The sequence below is a fragment of the Engraulis encrasicolus genome, chromosome 1, assembly GCF_034702125.1.
Source record: "Engraulis encrasicolus isolate BLACKSEA-1 chromosome 1, IST_EnEncr_1.0, whole genome shotgun sequence".
In the NCBI taxonomy this organism is placed as follows: domain Eukaryota; kingdom Metazoa; phylum Chordata; class Actinopteri; order Clupeiformes; family Engraulidae; genus Engraulis; species Engraulis encrasicolus.
In genome coordinates, this window is record NC_085857.1 from 56,786,577 (window position 1) to 56,806,576 (window position 20,000).

At 44.7% G+C, this 20,000-nt stretch overlaps 1 protein-coding gene across 1 annotated transcript in view; it reads left to right on the top strand.

Annotated features, from left to right (window-relative positions):
• mad1l1 (mitotic arrest deficient 1 like 1) overlaps positions 1 to 20,000 on the top strand; it is a 61,525-nt gene that overhangs the window by 37,183 nt on the left and 4,342 nt on the right. Inside the window, exon 18 of the mRNA XM_063206818.1 lies at positions 7,546 to 7,736. Within this exon, the coding sequence (XP_063062888.1) occupies positions 7,546 to 7,736 (191 nt within the window). The remainder of the gene's footprint in view (positions 1 to 7,545; positions 7,737 to 20,000) is intronic.

Genomic DNA, 20,000 nt, shown 5'->3' on the forward strand with positions numbered 1-20,000 from the left:
AACAAAGTTGAACCAAAACATTTTGACACCAGACAAAGGAGGTATTTTAAAGCCCATTTCCGGTCTGAACTCAAATTCGACCAGATATGTAGTTATTGTGTTCTTGTTTGGTATGGCAGTATAGACCTTTATCATTTCCTTTCGGTTACTTTCCATTATCTCAACTCCCGTCCTCCACTTGCGCTTCGCTGATGCCCCGGTTCTTTCTAATATATGGACTTTGCCCTTTTGCCTGCTTCTGGCCTTGTGATAACGTCACGAATGACTGAAGTGTATTTCAATATCTCGCAAAAGCTCAAAGCTCTGATGTAATTTTCTCTATTGCCATTAGTATAATAAATGAAAAGTAGTCCCCCAAAAGTTGTTGTGGCGAGGCTGACCGTGGGGAAACTTAATAGTTTTCCACTCTATGTATACTTTTCTAAACAAGGTAGAGGATGGGTGCACATCAGTAACATTCTTAAACTTTTTGGGAGCATATGCCTTCATCATTTCCTTTAGGCTACTTTCCATTACCTCAACTCCCGTCCTCCATTTGCTCTTCGCTGATGCCCCGCCTTCATGGAGAAGAAAGGAAAGTCTCCCTGCTCGCTGTCAGCCTAGCAACAACAACTTTTGGGGGACTGTTTTCCTATTCAACATGTTGCTTGTAAATGACAACATTACTTTTGAATTGCACTTTTCCATGATATTGAATTGAATTGAACTTCTATCCTCAATGATGTCTGGCCTCACGTCTCAAGGCCACAACTACAAGGGGAAGACGGGAGGTTAGAGTGTGAGTGTCTGTGTCTGTGTCTGTGGGAGTCTGTCTGTGTATATGTCTATATGTGTATGTGTGTCTAACATTCTTGTTGTATCTGTGTGTGTCTGTGTGTGTTTGCAGTTTTAAATTAAGTGTTGAGGTCACAAGGTCAGACAGAAGAGGAGAACTAATGATGAGAGAGAGAGAGAGAGAGAGAGAGAGAGAGAGAGAGAGAGAGAGAGAGAGAGAGAGAGAGAGAGAGAGAGGAGAGAGAGAGAGAGAGAGAGAGAGAGAGAGAGAGAGAGAGAGAGAGAGAGAGAGAGAGAGAGAGAGAGAGAGAGAGAGAGAGAGAGAGAGAGAGACACGGGAGAGAGGTGGGGAAGAGGGAGAAGAGAGAGATGGGGAGAGACGGATGAGGAATGGGAGGGAGAGGGAGATTGGGGTGGGGGAGACGAGGGAGGTAAAAGAGAGAGAGAGAGATGAGGGAGGGAGGGATGAAGAGGGAGGATGAGGGGTGTAGGGGTTTTGCCTGAGAGGGGGATAGAGAAAATGACTGGGGAAGAGAGAGGGAGAGAGCTGTGCCGGCAGACAGATTGGTAGAGAGGGAGAAAGCTATAGAGGAAAGGAGAGATGGGGAGAGGGAGGAAGAGAGAGAGAGAGAGAGAATTCTGTCCAAAGAGGGAGGGGGAAGAGGAAGATGAAGGGATGTGGAGGGAGAAACAGATGAATAGAGAAGACAAAGTCACTGGAACAGAAAGAGAATGAGAGGAAAAACGAAAGATCGGACAGAGAGAGAGAAAGATGGATAGAGGGATGACAGTCACAGCAACAGAAAGAGAGAGAATAAGAGAGCAGAGGGAAGAGAAGAGAGAGAGGAGAATGATGACGGACAAAGTTGCTGGAACAGAAAGAGGGAGAGAGAGAGAAAAGGAGAGAGAAAGAGAGACAGCAGAGGAGAACTAATGATGAGAGAGGAAGGGAAGGGAAGGGAAGGGGGAGAGATGGAGAGAGATGATGGACAAAGTTGCTGAAACAGAAAGAGAAAGGGAGAAAGAAAGAGAGCAAGAGAGGGAGAAAGAGAGAGATGACGAGGGAGAGAGAAAGGGAGAGAGAGAAAGAGATGAAAGACAAACAAAGTCACAGGACCAGACAGATGGGATCTGACAGAGCAAATCGCTTTCAAACCAGAGGAGGGGCTGTGTGTGTGTGTGTGTGTGTGTGTGTGTGTGTGTGTGTGTGTGTGTGTGTGTGTGTGTGTGTGTGTGTGTGTGTGTGTGTGTGTGTGTGTGTGTGTGTGCGTGTGCGTGTGCGTGTGCGTGTGCGTGTGCGTGTGCGTGTGCGTTTGTGAGAGGTGACAAAGCAAATGGCTTTGAAGCGACCTGTGCGTGCGTGTGTGTGTTTTGGATCAAATGTGACAGAGCCAGTGGGTTTGAACCAACTGCATAGTCACATTCAATTTCCTCCACCGGCCCTGAGGGACGTACGTGTGTGTGTCTGGAATAGGACTGTAGTTTATACACACACACACACATTTGTGAGGAGCATTTTTGAATCAAGATCATTTATAACCACACACACGCACTGCAACACACCTCTGCGTGTAGACACGCACGCGCACACACTCACGGTCATGTATTCCTCTGTTTAAAGTGCATGTCCCAGGTAAATGGTTATTCAAAATACTTGATGATTCTAGTGTTTTAACAATTGTCTATTGTTTTTTTTATTTTGTTTTGTTTTTTCCTCCATGTAACAGGGTATGTAATGGGGCATCAGAAAAGGAAAAGTGATATGGAAAAGTATGTATTTTCAGTAGCATGTTAAGAAGAGTTGTAATATATTGTTTGACATCAGGTGAGGACAGCTCACTGCACACAACAAAATTGCATTTATGCCTCACGGGTCCGTGCAAGGGAGCTGTGCGGTGGGACGGTACCATGCTCAGGGTACCTCAGTCATGATATTATGACCACTAGAGGAAGCCGGGTGACATTGCGTCGGTAGATAGCCTACCATTAGTGTAGCAGCTAGTCAATACCACATAGTAGCACGCCAACTATTTTCAGGCCAACCAGAACGGTGCCAAAATTTCACCCGTCAAGGTGACAGGTAGGTTGACCTATTTCACCTGCCAAAGGTGAAATTCACCCGTCATTGGCAGGTGGACGGGTGCTTATTTCCATCCCTGGTGTGTGCGTGTGTCCTCCTGTAATAGCGTTGGGAGTACCACTGCACCTCTCCTCTCCTTGGAAGAAAATGAATTTGTATCCGCTTATGTTAAATAGCAGTTCTTCAAGTGCTGCATTCTCTACGCACGCACGCATACGCATACGCACACGCACACGCATACGCACACACACTTTCTCTCTCTCTCTCTCACTCTCTCACTCTCACTCTCACTCTCACTCTCTCTCACTCTCACTCTCACTCTCTCTCACACACACACCTTATTCGCACACTTCATTTACACACACACTTGCGCACACACTCTGGCGTTGCTGCTGTGTGAGCCGAATGTAAATGGTTTTATTGCTTTTCTGCAACTCATGAAACATTGATTCACTCAGAATTGAGCTTTTCTTTTTCTTTTCTCTTTCACTCGTTTCCTCTTTCTTTTCTTTCACTTGCATCTTCCTCTTTTCCACTCCTTTTCTTGAGCTATCCTTTCCTCCTTCCTCTCTTAGATATACACTCTATTTTATTCTCTCACCTTTTTGCTCTCTCTCTCTCTCTCTCTCTCTCTCTCTCTCTCTCTCTCTCTCTCTCTCTCTCTCTCTCTCTCTCTCTCTCTCTCTCTCTCTCTCTCTCTCTCTCTCTCTCTCTCTCTCTCGCTCGCTCTCCCTCCTTCTCTCCTCTTACACACTCACACACATTAAGCACCTTGCACACCCACAGACAAAGACAAAAACAAGGGTTATGTATGTAACCACGGTTCTATGAGTTTCGGATGAAAATGCATGAAAATCTGCTATTTCGGAAAACAGCGTCCATGGCCCCAAGTTTTAATTCCTTCTAATAGGCCTTCTGGTCAGTAATCAACAGAGAAAACTTTAACTGGAAACTAGGCCTAGCAGATTATCTGTCTATTGTGAACCCGGGTTCGAGTCTGGCCTGGGTCATCCCTCCCCACCCCCACCGAGTTCCTGTCATAACCTCAATGAAGGCACAAAAGCCCTTATTATAAAACATCTTACTAAAAACAGACTCAAGAATCACACTCGACTACTACAGCCCCGCTAATGAAATTTGTCATCAAGAGGGGCACAATAACCCATAAAAATATCAAAATATGAATGAATTCTCGATCATTCAGAACTGAAAGCACCCGCCTGGTAGTCAGCAGAAATGAAATGGAACAAATTGTTTTCATAACACACACGTGTGCTGTGACATGTGTATCCATCCCTTTCATCCTTCCTTCCATCCATCCATACACCAAACACCCATCCATTCATCCATCTGTATCCATCCATCCGTCTGTCCGTCCATCCATCCATCCATCCATATCCATCCATCCACACACCAAACACCATCTATAGCATCTCCCCAGTACATAAATGCATTCCTCTATTTACGTCCCTTTCACAACATACACTCTTTTACCGCACTCACACACACATGTACGCACACACACACACACACACACACACACACACACACACACACACACACACACACACACACACACACACACACACACACACACACACACACACACACACACACACACACTCATTGCTGTACATCCATCCGTCCACCAAAAAGCATCTGCAGCATCTACTTTGTACATAAATGCAGTTCATTTACCACACACACACACACACACACACACACACACACACACACACACACACACACACACACACACACACACACACACACACACACACACACACACACACACACACACACACACACACACACAGCTATTACAGCACTCCACTTTACTGCATGTGCGACACACTCTCTTCAGTGGACACACACACAGCTATAGCACTCTGCTTTACTGTATGCGCGGACACACACACACACGGTCCATCTATATAAAAGCTGTCCACTTCCCTCTGTTCTTCATACACACATCTTCACGTGCACAGTCACACACACACACACACACACACACACACACACACACACACACACACAAAGTACGTGCACACGTACACACACACACGTGCATGTTTGTTCTCTCTCCCCATCTCTCTCTGTCTCTGTCTCTCTCTGTCTGTCTCACATTCATACGCGTGTACATGCAGACACACACACACGCACACACATGCATAGACATACACACACACTGATACACACACCAGCACTCTCTCAGGGGAGTAGCTGTAGGTGTGTGTGTGTGATGGAGTCATTATTAGGGCCCGAGCACCGGAGGGTGCGAGGCCCTATTGTTCTTGCAATGTTTTTTATTATTTTTTTTATTATTATTTGTCTCCTTACCGCACGTTGGCCCGTTTTTGAGGGGGTTGCCATGCGTAACTTTGAACGAAACTCGGCACAGGTGTTCGGTATCATGGCACGAAGGACTCCAAAAAAGCGCCGCCCCTAAATCGGTCCAGGGGCTCTGTAGCGCCCCCTCAAGTCATGGGCCTATGGGCCGGGACTGGCATAAAGTTGAAGCTAGGGACTCCAAATTTTTTGGGGGTGTTAATCTCACTAAGCCGAACAAAAAAGCCTTTAGGATAACATGGCCACACCCAACAGGAAGTGAGGTAATTGGACTTAAAGTTGAACTTTTGTCAACTTTTGACATACGACGAAATTGCCAAACCATGAACTTTGATGTACTCCTCCTGAACGGTACCCTTGTTTGGTTTCGTTTCAATTTGTAAATGATCTTAAGACATCGCAGATGATATATTGCGAAGGAATTTTTAATATGTTGTAAGAAAACAAGATGGCGGCTTGCTGAAGTCTGATGAAAAAATCACAGAAAATGTGCTTCTACTGTGCCCTTTCTGAGGGGGTTGCCATGCATATCTTTCAACATTGCTTTGCACAGGTGTTTGGTAAGGCAGCATGTACCTCTCCAAACAAGCCCCACCCCTAATTCAAAACATGGGCTCTGTAGCGCCCCCCTAAATCCTGGGCCTATGGGCCTGGACCGGCATAAAGTTGAAGCTACGGACTCCAAATTTTTTTTGGGTGTGTATCTCACTAAGAGTTGCAAAAAAGTCTACAGGAGGCCATGGCCACACCCATCAGGAAGTGAGGTAATTGGACTTGAAGTTGAACTTTTGACATATGCCCAAATTGTCATACCATGTACTTTGAAGTAATCCTCCTGAACCATACACTTGTTTGGTTTTGTTCCAATTTGCAAATGATCTTAAGACATTGGAGATGATATTTTGTGAAGGAATTTTCAATATGTTTTAAGAAAACAAGATGGCGGCTTGATGAATTCTGGTGAAAAAATCACAGAAAATGTGCCCTTTCTGAGGGGGTTGCCATGCATATCTTTCAAAGTTACTTCGCACAGCTGTTTGGTAGGGTAGCACGTACCTCTCCAAACAAGCCCCGCCCCTAACTCGGTACATGGGCTCTGTAGCGCCCCCTTAAGTCATGGGCCTATGGGGCGGGTTCAGCATTAAGTTCAAGCTACGGGCTTCAAAATTTTTATGGATGTATATCTGACTAAAAGGAAAAAAAATGTCATGCAGTGACATGGCCACGCCCAACAGGAAGTGAGATAATTGGACCTCTTATTGAAACAGGAAGTTGGCCACTATTTTAGTTTGCAGTGTTTTTAAAACAGTGCAAATGCATGTGTTCATGCATATAATGAGTATAAACCTTTTTCTATATGCCTACTATGGCAACCTGATATAGCGCCACCATATGGTAGGTAAATGAACTGCAGTAAAAGTGGATTTCTTAAATATCTTTATCTCATGAACCGAACGTCGTAGAGACTCCATTTTTGTTTTGGGCTGGATGTGACGGGATTTCGGGCGATATGCCTTGAACCGTAGGTGCGAGGGCCCGTCATCGCCGCTCGCGGCTTTAATGTTTTAATAATTACCACAAATTGATCCCAGAATAATGAAACACATTTATCATGTTTCGCTCGTTTTCTCTCATTTTCTCTTCCCCCCTCCCTCCCTCTCTCTCTTTCTCTCTCTCTCTCTCGCTCTCTCACACACACACACACACACATTCTCTCTCTTTCATATTCTCTCTCTCTTGATCTTTTTCTCATATTTTGCTCATTTTCTTTCTCAATCTGTCTGTCTATCTCTCTCTTTCTCATTCTTTCTCTCCATCATCCTCTCTCTATTGCTCTCTCTCTCTCTGTTCCCTCTTCTCTCTCTCTCTCACTCTCCCTCTCCCCCCGTCTTTTTCTCTCTCATTTTTTGCTCATTTTCTCTTTTTTTGCCTAATTTTTCTTTCTCATTCTGTCTGTCTGTATCTCTGTTCTGTTCCTTTCCTTTTTTCTGTTCTATTCTCTTATTTTTGCCATTTGTTTTCCAGTCACTCTCTTTCCAAAGTACATTAACTGTGCGTGCGTGTGTGTGTGGTGTGCAGAAGAACCAGCGTCTGAAGGTTTGAAGGAAGTGTTCCAATGTACACTAGCTGTGTGAGTGTGTGTTTTTCTTCTGTGTGTGTGTACATGTGTGTGTTTCTGTCTTAAGACGAGTGCGGAACTTGAAGGAAGTGTTCCAATGTACACAAACTGTCTGTGTGTGTGCGTGCGTGCGTGCGTGCGTGTGTGTGGAGAGTGCAGTACTTCAGAACCAGCATTTGAAAGTGTTTTGATGTATGCTAACTGTGTGTGTGTTCGTGTCCAGATCTCCGTAAGGCGGTGGAGAGTGCGGAACTGAAGAATCAGCGTTTGAAGGAAGTGTTCCAGCGGAAGATCCAAGAGTTCCGCACCGCCTGCTACGTTCTAACGGGATTCCAGATCGACATCACTACGGAGAACCAATACAGGCTCACGTCAGTCTACGCAGAGCACATGGACGACACACTACTGTTTAAGGTACACACACACACACACATTACATTATATTACATTGGTATTTAGCAGACGCCTTTGTTCATAGCGACTTACAAGGAGCAATTACCATCACGTTACCGTCAACAGGGTCTAAATGCATTTTCATAGCCTGAGTATCATCCTCCGTAGTGACCGCGCTGGCTCAATACTTTCGCTTGCTGACCACGGAGTCTGACCCTGCAGCCACCCCCGGCAGTTGGAAATTATCTCACTTAATGAGGGAATTAGCCTTTCGCAAAACCCCTCCCACAAACGGCCGCCAACCAATCCGAGCTCAGCAACGGTAACTAAGGAGTGTAGAACTTGTCGAGGTCCGTCAAAAACATTTACTGTCAATGGTCAAAAACCTACGATTTCAGGGAGACATACAACGTGTGCCTATGGCACCGTCAGGGTCCGACACCATCTGAAGATTAATTAGGACCTCATTTTTTCACTTTCCCGAAGCAAAAACCTCAAGCGGACTGATAACAGGGATGGATTAAGCCATGTGAAGGCTATTAGCTCCAGGTGATCATATTTAAAATTAGCAGGCTAACTGTGCAATCGTCTTGTTTGCTAATATAGCCCCCTTCCCCCTTGCATTTAGCTGGCAGAAAACGTACCCTAAACAAATAATCAATGCATCGCTCAGACTTAAGGACAATATTATATGATATTATAGTATTGGATCCACGGCATTATGATTCAAATTTTATTGGGAAACTACTAGTTGCGTTGTTTAATATGCGCCAAATGCACAGCCCACGGAGCAGCCCCCACCCTCTCTCCTTCCCAGTTTGTGTCTGTGTATATGCGTCGAGTGTGACAGCAAAAAAAGTAACACTGAAATGGGGCTGCGCTTGTTCCAACCTTGTTATGAAGATATTAACTGTCAACTAAAACCATTAAAGTGAACAGAAGAGAAACGCCCAGTGTGACTGCCCAAGAGCTGCGCAGTGTCAGTGCCGAAAGCCCGTCAAAGGTCTTGGCGGACGGCAATGTCCCAGTTTACACCAAGCACTATCAAATGTCCTGGTTACAGACATCACATCGCCATCATCAAGTTGTTGTATTTCAGTTGAATATGTAAGAGGGCTTGGGGAGGGGCTTAGACTATCAGCGAGCCTATTGGCTATTCAGATACTGAACGAATATCTGAATTCCAACTGCCGGGGGTGGCTGCAGGGTCAGACTCCGTGGTCAGCAAGCGAAAGTATTGAGCCAGCGCGGTCACTACGGAGGATGATACTCAGGCTAGCATTTTCACGCCCGAGGAACAACTCCAGTAGCTTCCAAGTAAACTATTCCGATGCAAAAATCACCTGGTCAGGCCACATCATCTGAAATGCTAGCTACAGTGCTGGCCAAAAGTATTGGCACCCCTTCAATTCTGTCAGATAATACTCAATTTCTTCCAGAAAATGATTGCAATCACAAATGCTGTGTTATTAATATCTTCATTTGTTTCTCTTGCAATGTAAAAACACAAAAGAGAATTTAAAAAAGTCAAATGAATGACCATTTTACACAAAACTCCAAAAATGGGCCGGACAGCAGTATTGACACCCTCAGCCTAATACTTGGTAGCACAACCTTTAGACAAAATAACTGCGAACAACCACTTCTGATAACCATCAATGAGTTTGCTACAGCGCTCTGCTGGAATTTTAGACCATCCTTGACCACATTGCCGTTTTGAGATCTCTCCATAGGTTTTCTATGGGATTCAGGGGTGGACTCTTACATTATGCTGCAAAATTTGTTGATAGTCTACAGACTTAATAATTCCATGCACACGGTCAAGTAGTCCAGTGCCAGAGGCAGCAAAGCAACCTCAAAACATAAGGGAAACTGCCATATTTGACTTTAGGGACACTGTTCTTTTCATTGAAGGCCTCATTTATTTTTCCTCTATTCATTTGAATTAGCAGGAAAAAATGAGGCCTTCAAAGAAAAGAACACGGCCACTGGACTGCTTGACCTGCTGTTTTTCATTACAACCTTCCATTTTACACCCATCTTGATGGCAACAAACCTTATCCTTCCATCATATGTTTAGGAACAGGCTAGCTAGCAAGGGCTGTGCTGACAGGACATGTTTTGTTTTGATGCTCTAGGAAGTAAACAGAGAGAGTAGAGAGAGAGAGAGGTTCCATTGGCCCATTGTTTCCGGGTTCTATTATTGGGGGGGGGAAATCCCCCTTTAGGCAGACCTAGGCAGACCTGAGGACTGTTCTATTCAATGCTAGGAGCATTATGACACGCCCCTTTAGGCAGACCGGAACCTGGTCATGTTAGGTGCCCATAGAAACCTATTATGTTGGCATATCTCTATACTTAAAGAATCTCTGAAGTAAATGGAGACGTGACGTGACATGATCAGGAAGTGGTTTGATTCGCTATAATAAAACTCAAATACTGTGTGTAATAAAATGCACAGATGATGAAATATCCAGATCCTGACTTTTTAGGACTTTTGACTTTGTAGGTGTTTTCATGATCTATGTCAGTTCTGTTCATCACATTATTACGAAACTCACACAGAATGTGCATTAGAATGTGTAGATTCAGAATCCAATAAAAAAAAAAGTAAAAACGTAATTTTACGGTTTGGTAGCCAACGCATGGGAGGCTAAACGTATTTTTACGTGACTTGGTAGTGAATGTGTTAAATAATAGGAAGGTAACAAGGCAAATTGGATAATAAAGCAAGACATCTAGGTGCAGTGTACAGTTGCAACACTGGCAACAATGTCCAACACAGTGATAAAGAAAAAACAAGTCAAGCATTTAAAAAACACACACACACTCATCACACTCACTCATTTTTTTTGAAAGGTCACATGACACATCCTCTACTTGCAAGGGTGAAGTTGACTCCACTCCCTTAGACAGGTGGTGTAGGTGTAATTCGTACAGAGCTACTGCCATCAAAGTTTTTAGGCCAGTTCCCTCTACCCCGGTGAAGTGGTTTAAACCCAATTTGCTAATCCTCACCTCTCTTTGCTAACCCTCATCTCTCTTTGCTAACTCTTTGCTAACACCTCTCCGTGCCAACCCTCGCCTCTCTTCTTTGGTCTCTTTATTGTCTACTAGGCCACAGCTGTCGAACACGTGCTCTCAAGCAGACACACACACACACACACACACACACACACACACACACACACACACACACACACACACACACACACACACACACACACACACACACACACACACACACACACACACACACACACACACAAACCTTAGGCCACATCTGTCTGACCATGTACGCAAATGAGCATACAGACACACCACACAGACACAGCAACCGTCTGCCTGACAATGTTTGTGTGTGGTACTGTCTTTTTTTTCTGCACTCATTTGCTCTGTCTCTGTGCACAGCGAAAGAGAATGGATGTTTGTCTCATGTGCACGCTGTGTGTCTGTGTGTGTGCCTGTGTGTGTGTGTGTGCCTGTGTGTGTGTGTGCTCGGTGCGTGTATCTGTGTGCGTGCGTGTGCGTGTGTGTGCACGCCGTGTGTGTGTTTCTGTGTGTGTGTTTACATGTCTTATTCATGGCTTCCTGTGTCCTCTTTGGAATAGAAACACATGCATCAATATTAATGGTGTGTGTGTACGTGTGTGCGTGTGTCTGTGTGTGTATCTCCATGTGTTTTGAGTGGCCCCACCTTTGATCCCATTCTGCTATAAAAAACGCTTACGTCATACGGTCACACACACACACACACACACACACACACACACACACACACACACACACACACACACACACACACACACACACACACTCAAAGCTGATGTGTCTTTGCATCCATGCATGTAAAGTGGCACACACACATCTTTATATGTCCATATAGACCAGCGGGTCCCAAACTTATTCTGCTGGAACCCCCTTTAGGCACGACCATAGTCCACACACACACACACACACACACACACACACACACACACACACACACACACACACACACACACACACGCCAAACATTTCTTTGTCCCTTAATATTGCTAAATTGTAAAACACAGTTATCAACCATACAAATGACTGCTGAGAAATGGATAGAATAGTTGTGTCTTTATGGAATGTTTTTATTGGAATGTTTCATGCTAACAGTCCCTTCTCACCCTGGCGCTCACCAGACCCTTTTGCGTTTTCGCTCTGCTTCGTGAACTTACTCAAGGATCTCAGTTCATTTTTTTCACAAATGGGGTTTTCAGGCCGACCAGAAGGGAGCCGGTGCCGGTGCCCGCACCAGTAACGTTCAGCACTAAAGTGCTTATCTGCGAACCGCCCGTGTTCATGCCAGGCTCTGAACTTTTTCTGTGCGGATGAACCTACTGACGGCCACGTTTGTCGTCACAGTTTGCAGAGAAAAACCAAGTATTTTCTGGTTCGCCAACGCTAAGTTCTGTGGAGTGAACACGACGGCTAGTTCCCGTTTAGGGTAGGGGAACGGGCTCAGTTGGCCTGAATTCACCTTAAGTGCCCAATGAGAGCACTGACGCACGATGGCCTAGAGGGGGCGCAGGGGGACGTGATGTAGATCGGTGTGTATCCACTTCTTAAGGATTTGAGTGCATGTAGATTCGCCCAGCTCTCGAGCCACCACGCAGCCAAACCAATCGGGATCGCAGGATTTTTCAGAGACGTGATTTAGGCCCCGGCCAGATGACATAGCAACACAACTTTTTTTCAAACCGAGTTGCAACCATACAGCATGTTTCAGTGAAAAGATCAGGTCCTGATGACAACGACAGGCATGTGTGCTGAAAACGATGACGAACACATTCAGAATACACATTTCTTAATGTGAAGTTGTTGAGAACAATGTATTCGCCAATGGCTGTGATTGTCCATACTCTTATAATGCAAATGACCTGTCACGAAGGGTAGCCTACACTTCTGTTGAGTGGATGCAGCAAGCTTGCTACATGAGATTCAGAACTAGGTTATTTGTAGACCTTTCAAATTAAATCTCCTTAATGTCGAGGTTAGCCCTTCTGACATTTGTTTTATGCGCAACAGGTCGGTGCGTTATTTGTATTGAATACAGCCAGCAGGTTTTCTATGGGACGTTACACCAGTCTCAGACAGTGCCAGCAAGTTTAGAATTTTTTGAACAGACACAGCATATTTTGCTTTAGATCTACACACATGACAGGGCTTGTTTCACAGCTGAAGATCTCAGCTTTTTATTGCTAAAAACGGTACATTTCTAGCCTCTCCCATTCCGAAGTTCAGTCCATTTTAAGCGACGGATAGTTTAACCAAAAAATAGCGTTATTCCCCCTCTTTGTAAAAAGCGGGCAACGGTTTTGTTATGCGCTTTATTCTCCACAAGCGCGTAAATACCTGTATAGCAGGTTCAGAATATCAGAATATGCAAGCTGCATAATTGAACACCAGATGCCACAGAGACAAGTTAGATAAAACAACAGCTTGTGTTGAATCATGCTGCTTAGCACCATGCTTCGTAACAAAGTTGCTCTTACAAGAATAAGCATGCATGCTGCAGCCTCTGGAATATTTTGGAAGACATTAGAACAATCACCAAGGAGTTTACAGTCTACATGTAACTGGTTGGCCCTCAGGAAGTTTATGTAATCTGATGTCCTTACTCCTTTCATTAGTTAAGTATGATGTTTTGGATGCAGGAGGAGCATGTCAAGTTACTAAAGGAATTTCTTCTCCCAACATGTGCACTAGCATTTGCTGCTAGCCGAATTATTTTCAAAACCAGCATCGCATAGTTGTTATTTTTCATTATGCTGAAGTGAGTGCTACGTGGAAAAATTAATATGCTACCAGCTTTGCGCATGTGGTACCTTGTGTAGCTTGTGGAGTGTCTAGAGTAGCGAATCATTGCTATTTATGCATCTGTTGATTGTGTTATCTACACTTTATGCTGCTTTTTTAATTTGAGAAGTTTAAACTAAGGCGTTGAAGACCAATGTCGGGGCAGGTTTTTCCTCCCTCCTCTGTGGAGGCTGCTGCGCGCTCACGTACACCGCTTATGTCTCCTCCTCTTTTTGCCCATTAAGCTCCCTATTTCAACTAGTCTCTAAAGACATATGCATTACTGATAACTGTTTGGGTGCGCTGTTAAAAGATAATATGAAGCTTTGCTTCGTGTTTCTCAGGGTTTTTTTCTTTATCAGATAACCTACACGGCCCCATTATGGACTGGGGATTTTGAACATGAGTGACCCACACAGGGCAGTTTGAAACTTAAAATATTGACCATGGTAGAAATGAAAGAGAGCCTCCACAGTCCACACAAACAGTTGTCTGATGATGCCATTGTGAATGGAATTAATGTTTTGCAAAGCTAGTGGTCACTGCGAGGATACCTCACTGTTTTTGGCCATGTGGCTGTGACGCGGATGTAAACAAATCCGTTTCGGCTGGAACAATGGCAACGCAAGCGACTGCGTTCCTCGATTTTCCCACTCTGGAACCCGTTTTCAAAAAAACTTGTTTTGGTCTACCGTTCTGGGTGATTTCATATGGCTAGGCCAGGGGAACGTTCTCATTTGCTTAGAAAAACATTCCCGTGTGGCTAGGCACTTAGTCAAAGATGAAACGTAGTGGAGAAGGGGAAAAAAATCAGTGTAACGTGACAGTTGTTTCAGACAACAGTGGCCGCTCGCATGGACTCACTCGTGGACATTGATTTTGTAATTTCAACTGTCTTTTTGAATCTGTGAGTAGTTAATTTAGCTTATAGACAGATATTCGTCATACCAGTTCTTTTCCGGAATCCATATCAAGTCAAGTCAAGTCAAGTTTATTGTCAATTTCTTTACATGCACTGGTCATACAAAGAATTTGAAATTGCGTTTCTTGCTCTCCCATGCAGACATAGACTAATCTAGGTAAGGACATAGACAGTATAGACATAGACAGTACTCATACATGGACATAGACAGTATGGACGTAGACATTGCTCATACAGACATTTAAAGTGCAAGACTGGACAACAGAAGACTTGTAGAGAACATACATTAAGAGGAGGTATTTTGTTGTGCTTTTTTTAAAAGTCCTTTATAGCGTTCTGACATAGTAATAGTAGCATTTGAAGAAAATAAATAATTAAAAAAGGTTTTATTAAATACACCAGCAGCAGTATGTGTGTGTGTGTGTGTGTTTGTATGTGTTTTGTGTGCGTGTGTGTGTGTGTGCGTGTGTGTGTGTGTGTGTGTGTGTGTGTGTGTGTGTGTGTGTGTGTGTGTGTGTGTGTGTGTGTGTGTGTGTGTGTGTGTGTGTGTGTGTGTGTGTGTGTGTGTGTGTGTGTGTGTGTGTGTTTAGTGCAGGTAGAAAGTGCGGTTTGCGTCTGTGTGTGTGTACCTGTGTATGTGTGTGTGTGTGCGTGTGTGTATGTGTGTGAGTATGAGTTGTGTGTCAGTGTGTGTATGTTTGGGTTTAGTGCAGAAAGTGCAGTGTGCGTGTGCGTGTGCGTGTGTGTGTGTGTGTGTGTGTGTGTGTGTGTGTGTGTGTGTGTGTGTGTGTGTGTGTGTGTGTGTGTGTGTGCATGTTTTGAGTTAGTGCAGGTTGAAAGTTCAGTCACAGATGTAGTAGTGCAGGTGGAATGTTCAGTCGCAGATATGGTGGTGGGGATGAGGGGGGGGGGGGAGCGTTGTCAGTGGCCTGGCTGGCTAGAGGCTGACAGTGAAGGGAGAGTGGGTTGAGTGTTCAGTATCTTGATTGCTTGATGCATCGTGCTGCTTGCAAGCCTGGTGGTACGGGAACGGAGGCGCCTGTACCTCTTTCCAGAGGGCAGGAGGCTGAACAGTTTGTGTGCAGGGTGGCTTGTGTCTTTGATGATCATCAGTGCTTTTCGGGTGAGGCGTGCGGTGTAAATGTCCTGCAGGGAGGGGAGTGGTACTCCAATGATCTTCTTCGCTGTGTTCACAACACGCTGGAGTGTCTTCCTGTTTTTCTCCGTGCAGCTTCCTCCCCACACTGTGATGCAGCTGGACACGACGCTCTCTATGGTTCCTCTGTAGAATGTTGTCATGATGGAGGGTGTAGCACTTGCCTTCTTTAGTTTGCGCAAGAAGTAGAGACGCTGATGGGCCTTCTTCGCCAGTGATGTAGTGTTGGTGGTCCAAGAGAGGTCGTCGCTGATGTGCACTCCAAGGAACTTGGTGCTGCTCACTCTCTCCACAGCATCACCGTCGATGGTCAGTGGTGGCAGTTGTTTTTGGACCCTCTGAAAGTTGACAACAATCTCCTTGGTCTTGTTGACATTCAGCAGGAGGTTGTTGTCTTTGCACCATCTGGCCAGCAGGTCTACTTCTTCTCTGTAGTGGGTCTCATCGCCCTTAGTGATGAGGCCCACCAGTGTTGTATCATCCGCAAACTTCACTAGATGGTTAGTGCTGTGGGTCGTTGTGCAGTCATGTGTCAGCAGCGTGAACAGCAGGGGGCTGAGAACACAACCTTGCGGAGCCCCCGTGCTCAGGGTCAGGGTGCTTGAGGTGTTATTCCCTACCCGTACTGCTTGTGGTCTCTGCATCAGGAAGTCCAGCAGCCAGTTGCAGAGGGAGGTGCTGAAACCTAGTTTGTCCAGTTTTCTGATGAGTTGTTGTGGTATTATGGTATTGAATGCTGAACTGAAGTCAATGAACAGCATTCTCACATATGAGTCTTTATTGTCCAAGTGGGTGAGGGCTGGATGGAGGGCAGAGCAGATTGCATCCTCCGTGGATCGCTTGGCTCGGTATGCGAACTGGTAGGGGTCCAGGGTGGGGGGTAGGGTGGCTTTGATGTGTGACAGGACTAGCCGTTCGAAGCACTTCATGATTATGGGCGTCAGTGCTACAGGACGGTAGTCATTGAAGCATGATGGTGATGATTTCTTCGGCACGGGTATGATGGTAGCAGCTTTGAAAAGTGATGGGATGACTGCTTGCTCCAGAGAGATGTTAAAGATGTCTGTGAAGACATCCTTCAGCTCTTCTGCACAATCCTTCAACACTCGGCCAGGTATGTTGTCTGGGCCAGCTGCTTTGCGTGGGTTCATGGTTGATATGATGTCGGGTGAACGCCCCTTTAGGACACCTGAGCTTCAGAGACCTGAGGTTGAGAATAAATTGAATAAATGAAGTCCCCTTAGCGCTGTAGATGACTTCTTGTGCAAACACCTAAAAAAGAGAAGGAGGGGACAAGGCCCCCTTAGGGGACCCAACTTGAGCACACTCTTTTGCATTGGGTGGGCGTGGTTTGAATCCTCTTTATTACTCTACCCTCTTTGGTAACGCCTCATTAAAAATGTCATATTGGTGGTTTCTCCAATCACATGCTGGGATTTTTTTTTTTTTAAAGATATATAATCAGCGTTCTATGAGTTACGCTCGTGGCAGTCAGGGGAAACAAAATAAGATCACGCCTTCACAGAATTTGGAAAGTGTCGGTTGCAGATGAATTTGCGGAGTCAACGGTCACCACAGATTGTTTGTGTGTGCGCGTGCGTGCGTGTGTGCGTGTGCGTGCGCGTGCGTGTGCGTGTGTGTGTTTTATCAGTGCCCCTACCTGTGACTGGTCTACCCGAAGACAATTTGCTGGCGATATCTATTAAACACACACACACACACACACACACACACACACACACACACACACACACACACAGGCTTATGTACCTTTTCTCCCCATCTCGTCTTTAGTAGTCTGTTATCATGAATGCGTATGTGTGTGTGTGAAGAGAGAGAAACTGATCAATTTTGATTAACAGTGATAAGGGTATCCGATACTGATTATATGTGTGTATGTCTGTGCGTTTGTGTGTGTGTGTGTGCACCATTGCTATTTATGTGTGCAATGATCTGATATGAGCTGTGTGTGTGTGTCTGTAACTCTGTGATGAGCCGTGATATTTAAGAAACACACAGCAACAGCAGGTGGTTTTTGTGTGTGTGTGTGTGTGTGTGATTGTTTTGGCTAATCAGGTATTTGATTGGCTTAATGCCGAGCCAAAGCTTAATCAAGGATTAGAGGATATGAGGTGTGTGTTTGTCTGTGTGTCTGTGTCTGCGTGTGTGCGTGCGTGCATGTTGTAAATGACAAGGTCGAGGCAAGCACACACACGCACCAACTCATGTTTCACGCTCATATCTAAATATACACACTTCAACAGACACACACACACACACACACACACACACACACACACACACACACACACACACACACACACACACACACTTGGTCAAATTTTCACATAGGGCGTAGGAAGGCTTTCACACTCATGTCAATATACACACTTTAGCAAACACACACACACACACATGCAATGACACTTGCTCTGAGGAGTGTGTGAGCACACACACACACACACACACACACACACACACACACACACACACACACACACACACACACACACACACACACACACACACACACACAGCCCATGAGTATGTGTGAAAGCATCTCTGTATGATAATGAATGGAGTGGCCAAATCTGCATTTAAATGGAAACAAAAAGATCTTCTCTATAAACACACACACACATACACGTGCGCACACACACACACACACGCACACACAAAAACCTATTTTTCATGTGAGCTGCTATTCAAGCCTTACCCCCTTCTCTCTCTCTCTCTCTCTCTCTCTCTCTCTCTCTCTCTCTCTCTCTCTCTCTCTCTCTCTCTCTCCTTCTATTCACCCTCCCATGTGTTTTAAACGGCCATCTGATCTTAGCCGCATACGCTGAATTACTAACTAAATTAAAAGGCCACTTTGAAATTTCCAGTTTTTCTGATATTATTATGTATACTGTAGGTATGCAGTCTTCCGGAGTTAAAACATAATCTTTATGTCTTTTAAAGTGAATATCACCTTTGCATTTATTTGCATTTTTTTAGGTCTGAAAACATTGCCTCTTTTGTGTAGTTTAGACCATGGTGTTTTATTTTATTTTTTGCAGATAAATGCTCTAAATGACAATATTTTCTTTCAAAAAGACGGAGGAAATGTTGTGTGTAGCAGGCCTTGACATTAACTTTTTCACCCACCAGCCACTGTGGCTAGTGGTTTTCCCGAGTCACTAGCCATTCAGGTATTCTACTAGCCACCTATTTTGTAGCGTTTTTTTCTTTATCATGATATCGTAGGTCTAAACTGTATGATGAGTGTATAGCTTTCTACATGGAAGTATATCAAGCAAATAGAAACTGAGTTACTGAGCTTAACGTAAATACAAACAATTGATACAATAGAATATAGGCAGGGGTGCACATAACTTTGTTTAGGCCGTTACTCATATGCGCACCAGCAAATATGTTTTGGTACGCACCTCATCCGCGGTAAAAAAGAAAAAAAAAAGTCTACTGTCTGCAGTGTCGAAGGATAAAACATTATCACCACGAATGTTGACATGCTGTTTGAAGGCTAATGCAACTGGTGAAAGGTAGCCTAATCAAATGTGTTGTTAGTTTGGTATTCTTTAAATCTTAATTAGCCTACATATGGTACAGGTAATCTTCAAGTTAAGTGTTTATTGTCTGGATTTCATCTATTTTTGCCGATTTCGCCGTCATGCCTGTTAACTGATGCACAGAAGGGGAATAACTTGTATGCGGTGTCCGTTTGGAATATGGTGGGAAAAACCTGACGAAATTAAGAAGTGGAGCTGGCCGGGAACTGCGTGCATTTAAGAAGCCACGCGCATGGATGCATGCTTTCAGTTTTTAACTTCTATGCATCGGAGTTGCCAATGAGAATGACGGGGGTGCGCGTCCATTCTGGGAGTTAACAGACGGCACAATTCCATAATGATGGAGGGAGGAGGAGAGAGCCAGGAGCTCAACTCGGTCGCTCTCGCCCTGACTGTAGTTAGATTTACAGTTGATATGCGAGTGATATTTTTAGGCATTCATTGCGTCCCTTACCTGTTCAACACGGCACGCATGCTTTCACTACCACATAAGGAACGATTCTGCATTTCAAGGGACTGGCACTACATTTCTGTCCTCTCATCATTATTAGCCTCAAGCCACGGCACTTGGAGCCACTTCTCGGAAAGTTTTGTTTTTTTAAATCTCTGACTCAATTTTCTTTGCTGTTGACGAAACTCCAAAGAAACTGATTAGGCTACTGTTGTCTGTTTCTTTTTGGACATGTTTGACCATTCACCAACATCAACAGTCTGTTGAGATAGTCAGTACGCAAGTGCGCCGTAGTGACCGAGGTGGCAGTACGCATTGCTAATTTTTGGTGCGCATGCGCACCTGCGTACCAGTTATGTGC